The sequence below is a fragment of the Mytilus trossulus genome, chromosome 7, assembly GCF_036588685.1.
Source record: "Mytilus trossulus isolate FHL-02 chromosome 7, PNRI_Mtr1.1.1.hap1, whole genome shotgun sequence".
Taxonomy (NCBI): domain Eukaryota; kingdom Metazoa; phylum Mollusca; class Bivalvia; order Mytilida; family Mytilidae; genus Mytilus; species Mytilus trossulus.
The window spans coordinates 29,137,825-29,143,824 of NC_086379.1; the positions used below are offsets into that span (position 1 = coordinate 29,137,825).

The 6,000-nt window shown below is 30.9% G+C and overlaps 1 protein-coding gene across 1 annotated transcript in view; it reads right to left on the reverse strand.

Annotated features, from left to right (window-relative positions):
- LOC134724899 (disks large homolog 5-like) overlaps nt 1-4,795 on the reverse strand; it is a 58,464-nt gene extending 53,669 nt beyond the window's left edge. Inside the window, exon 1 of the mRNA XM_063588236.1 lies at nt 4,370-4,795. Coding sequence (XP_063444306.1) covers nt 4,370-4,661 — 292 coding nt within the window. The 5' untranslated portion in view covers nt 4,662-4,795. The remainder of the gene's footprint in view (nt 1-4,369) is intronic.
- Nucleotides 4,796-6,000: the final 1,205 nt, after the last annotated feature.

Sequence of the window (6,000 nt, forward strand, 5' to 3'; positions counted from 1 at the left end):
CGCCTCTGCATAAGAATGCAATGAATAACATGGGTTGAAATGAAAACTAGATTTGAATATTGAATTCTTTTTCAATTAGGAAATGTAAAAGAAAATAACATAAAATGGCAATAGTTACCAGGATTTTTATTGAATGCGCCTGACACGTGTATCTTATTCATAAGACTCATCAGATCTTAATAATTAGAACACCAAATTCCAAAAAGTTATGCCAAATAAGGCTACGGTATTCTATTTCTGGGATAAGAAAATCCTCAGTTTTACGACAAAAATTAAAGTGTTGTCAACAGAAAATTTACTAAATTGACCATATAATTAGTATTCATGTCAACACCGAATTGCTGACTACTCATCAGTACTGGGCAAAATTGTGCATCTAACAACACCAAGAACAAACTTATGAGGCCTTTTATGCACAAAACATACTGTGACATATATTTAATATCTGTCACAGAATGAACTTTAATTAGACATAGGGCTCAATGAAATTTTGATACATGTATATTACATGATGGATGAACCTATTCTGTTTCATAGATTCAATAATAGGGAGAGAATGTTTTTATATATGCATTCATTATTTTCCTAAAGTTAACACACTGGAACAATTACTATACACTTCAAGTAATTTTAAAGCAAATCATAGACACTTTCAAAAATTATTCCATAATAGAGAATTTCACTGCAGTGACTGCACTATATTATAGTTGTATTTTTCAAACTATTATTTAAATGAGCATCAGTTTGTTATATATATATATTCAGAACCTCTTTGGAAATCTGACTTGGGTGTCAGAATATACGTTTTCAACCTGCTGGGTATGTAATTCGGACAAAATCTCCCTCTGTGACAGAATCGATCTCAACTAATTAACACCCACTTACAGAAAAGTCGGTAACATTTTATGTGTAATTATCGTCTTTCGTCCTCTCTTCTTCTAATTTATCCTCCTTGCCTAAACCAATTTCAGAATGTATGGCCGTATAAACATGGTAAAACTTAATGCCCTCCACTACTCAAGTTGAATCTAGATAGACATATGACTCTGCTGTCTGTGGTTGGCAGGAGGAATCAAATCAAAATTCAACTGTTAGTACATTTTTCATAGTAAATGTTGTATAAAAATGTTTTTTTTTCATAAATCAAAGGGGCATTAGCTATGATTTTGACAAATTTCAAAATTGACAATTCTCTTTGTTTTATGTGACATGTATCAGTCTGCACTGTTAGTCACTAGTCCTATGCCCCAGACTAGTAAAATTTCAATCCGACTTGTAAGTTTTTGAAAAACTTTGTTTGGATCAATAAAAAAATGTCAGAATATTGGTCTTCAGACTAGTAATTGAAAAAGTTTTTGATGCAGACTGCAGTATTATTAAATAAAAGCAGAATTTTGAAAGAATGTTCTGTCATACAATAGTTATTTTGGCCCTATAAATTTGTTAAAGTTTGCTCCAAAACATTGCTGATGAATTATTGGCTTATTAAAGTAATGTTACCTTCAATTTAACCCCTCAGCTAAAGATGAGTTACATTTGTACATGTATGTACCCATTTACGAGGCATGTTCAGCTACTAAAAGGCAAATAATTTCCACATAGAAAGTGAAACAAAGATGAACCATTTCGTTGACTGATTCTATCCACAAAAGTACATTTTATAAAGGTGAAACAGATGATAAACATATTTATTAACCTAAAATTCTTTCTGGATCTGTTTGATTTTGTTTTACACTATAAATTACACTACAGTATAAAATACATTTAGAATCAAAACACCTAGAAATTCAACTGTACATGCTCGCTATTTATTAGTATTTTATAGGGTTTTATGACTGTCAGCAGTTGAAATGTTGAAACATTGTTTACTGTTTGTTTCAGCTTTTTGTAATAGGCTATTTGCCAATTCCCGTAATTTACCCTGTAATTAGAGATCCCTTCTTTTAGTTGTCTCCCTTGTGAGGGTCATTATTTTTTATTTACAAAGGAGAGCTAGCAGAAAGAGCAAATATACCTACAGGTGCGTAATATGAGTAATCTTAAAGGTTTTCAAAACTTTTAATCACAATAACTTCTTTTGACATCAGAAATTATTTTTCATGAAAAATTAATTAAACCACTGATACATCACTTTCAATTCATCATGTTTTGCAGCATTGGCAAAAGCTAGGTTAAGCCATTTTCGTCCAGTATATATTATGGAACCAGTCTACGATTGAGGAGAGTAATTGCTTTAAAAAGTGTGTAATAACAGAATCAAATCGGATATTGGCAAATGGACTATTGGGATATACCTTTTATAGTGAATTTGACAGCTTAACGTGACGGTACCCAAATTGCACCTATTTTGACATTTTTTCAACAACGTTTTTTATGATTGAGACAAAAATTTCCATGTTGTGTTTATTTTGCAGCCGTATACTTCTTAATTATATAGGTACTCCAATTTGATATTTAATTCATTTGGAATCATAGAAAAATTGGTCTGAACTTACCTCCAAACCATCAACGATTCTGTAATGAGGAGTACCCAAATAGCATCCATGCTTAAATTCGCATCGTCAAAAGTCGAATAACAGAGCTTTTGTTTATTTTTTTCAAATATTTGGAACAATTGTATATATTTGACCAAGGGTCCAGAAACGGTCATATTTGCCAGTCATGTCCTAAACTGAAACTATAATGTCCTAAACTTTTAATTGGGATTTAGGTCAAATTTTATTTTTCTACATTAATAATTTCGGTCATTTCGTTGAGATCGACTTTCAAAATCGCCATTTTGAACATATTTTTTGTTTAGTTATCGACTTCCTGTAATTACTGCCACTCCAATAAAGTGTTATAATCCTGAGGGCCCTCCTAATAATTATATTAATGCCTCGGGGAGCTATTAGCTAATGATTGCTAATCTCTTTACCTGTGTTTTTAATTCATTGTAATTCACACCTGGCAATTAATCACAAGCTCCAAACTATTATTATAAAGAAATAAAAATTCCATACCAACTGGCTTCAATATTTAATTACTCAACCAGTCAGACAATTGTCAATTATGATTTAAAATCAAATTAAAACTTGGTTTAATTTTGTAGAAAAAAATATTTTTTTACTTCTAACACACGTGCTTTGTTTACTATGTAATACGCATGCTTGAAATTCTCTTCCACAGATTAAGACAATTAATCGTAAATTTTAAATAATTTCATCCTAAATAAAGCCAGTGCAACTACTTTAATTAATATTCTTACACTATTAAAGATAAAATATTAAAAAGGCGATGATTTCCTGTGATTTGGATAAACAAAACTAATCCCGGAAATGAGTCCGGAATTGTTCGTTTTAGTATTGTCGCAGTACATCCGGTTTGAATTTTGACTTCAGAATCGAAAGAAACGTAAGCGATAACTGAGAATATTATCGTTTTGAGTCGTTAAAATCATTTTATTTTTAAACTGCTGCCTTCCCTTTATTGCCCTTGATTGATTTTTGGAAAATGGTAGGACAAATCATGAAGTAAATGCTATGCAACTGTGAAACAAGTTTGTTGATGCTTACGAACATGACGATGGAGTATGAGCATACTCATAATGAGTCTCATGCAGTAATGTGATTTTGGCAATCATCTTTTGAAAAGGGGTATCAACTTTTAAGTTGTATGAAAATGACCGAAATTAGGTGAAAAAATTTCCGGATCCTTGTATTTGACCATGCTTACTCTTTTTTTTAAGAAATGGATACTTAAAACATATTGTATTTGCTAATTTTAAAAAGATGACGTTTTGATGACGTCGCATGGGAACATTTTGGTACAATTTGCTTTTCCAGTAAACACTTTAACTGTTGATAAATACTGTGAACATTTTGTGTATATCTAAAAATAGCTTTTTATTTACCTATTTTGAAAGACATGCATAGTATCAAATTATAAAAATACAAATTATTTAGTCTCTAGGAAATCTTGTAAGATTTCCGCTCCTATTTTTGCTAAATAGGTGAAATTTGGGTACTTGTTGCAATTTGGGTACCATAACGTTACATATAAATATATGTATGTCAGCATGTGAAAGAAAAATTTCATAAATTCATTGTATCATAAACAAAATAAATTATCAAAATGTTAGGCTAATTGATAATTAATCTTATTCTTAATGTTGCAACAAATTGTGCGCACCTCAGTGGATGACTCCTCTTTGACTTTGTCCACTCAAAAGTGCTGACTTCTTACATTTGTCTAAATTTTATGAACATATTTTGATTTATAAATTCATCAAAAATACTTCTTGATGTTGACACTAAAAAATTGTTTCATGTACATGTATGTAGATGAGAATAATTATTTTGAATACAATGTAAACAAACAAGTTTTATACCTGGTGTTGAGACAGTGTTGTTGCTCCCAAGAAACATGACAGTCAAGAGATGTGGATAAGTTGGTTCTAAAGCAAGGCATAAGGTCTGAAAAGAATAACTGGTCTTTTCTGGAAGGATGTTCAACAGTTTGTCGACTTGACTACTTCGACTTGTTGCTGATTTGATCAATGAAATGTCATCCGAATCGAGGACTCCTGCATCTTGTAAAATTGGAAATAGTCTGTCAACTTCTATTGAAGATAAAAACTTATCCCGGTGTATTTTCAGCAACTCTTTGTGACTTTCATCCATTTTAGGACTGTAACAGCTTCACATTGTCAACAGATGGTTGAATAGTTAACAGTCGAAGTTTGACTTCGACAATACATTTTTATATCATAGCGGCCATGTTGAATTTTCCTAAACAATGCGCTCAGCTGATTAGGTTCTGGCCACTGTTTCGTAAAAACATGAGGCCCTCGCAGGATTAAATTGGAATATTTTCTTTAAAAATATGCAAAATTCAGTAAAAGTTGGAAGAAAACTTAAATAAAGATTTTGTTTTAATATTTTTTTTGAAAGATTACATTTGTAGTAATAATGATTTTAATGATTTTGTTGGCATGCCTATTTAGTTTTTTAACACCATCCAAAATTTTAATTTTAATACATCATTGATTGATTGGTAATTAAATATAAATAAGACTAAGAATTAGATCCTTTTAAAATGAAAATCACAACATATTAGTTCACCAACATTTATAATAAAAACTTGGTGAAATTTTCCGAATTAACAGGTTTATGTTTGGATTTCAAGATAGTTTTAAAATACATTCACAGAGGGTCTTCACATTTACATGATAATTATATTTACTGCGTTATTCTTTTCAAAACAAGACTAAAACTACGTGAATTTATTAATCATAAGAAGCATATAACCGTCAACAATATATAAACAAAACTAATAAATTCACACGTCAGATGAAGAGACAGTGAGTCATCTGTAAAAAGAAAGATAACTCTTAATAATTCGGAATTTCAAAGCTACAATCCGATCTAACTCATTCAAAGCCTTTTATTTTTCGGAGCTAGACGATAATTGGAAAAAAAAACTTGTATTTAACTATTCATCGATGACATAAAATGCTGTTCGTCTGGATTAATTGCCAAATTGATTTGTAATGTAAAATTCCATTTCAAATAAGAACATTTCGAAACAAAAAAGCATGGCCGAATCGAGTGTGACCGAAAACGACTGTGTTCGAATTGAATTGACTGTAGCTAAAATGACTGTGACCGAATCTACTCAATATATGAAGTACTGATAGTGTGGCCTAAATTTCTTATGACACAAACTGAAAGTGTGACCGAACTTTACGATTTGTAACGAACTGATTGTGTGGCCAAATAGTGACTTTCTATACTATCATTTCTATGTTAGTATAAAAAGTCCCTGGGCCAAAACGACTTGCGAACCAACTGGTAGTGTGGCCGAAACGTATCGAATGAAATAGTTGGTTAAAGGGCATTCACATAACATTTATTTTCAAATATATATATTTAAGTAAACAGATTATATAGAAATGTTAAAGAACACTTTATTTTAATCGTCATAGTATAAAACATAAGCGCTTGTGAACTTTTTACCGAA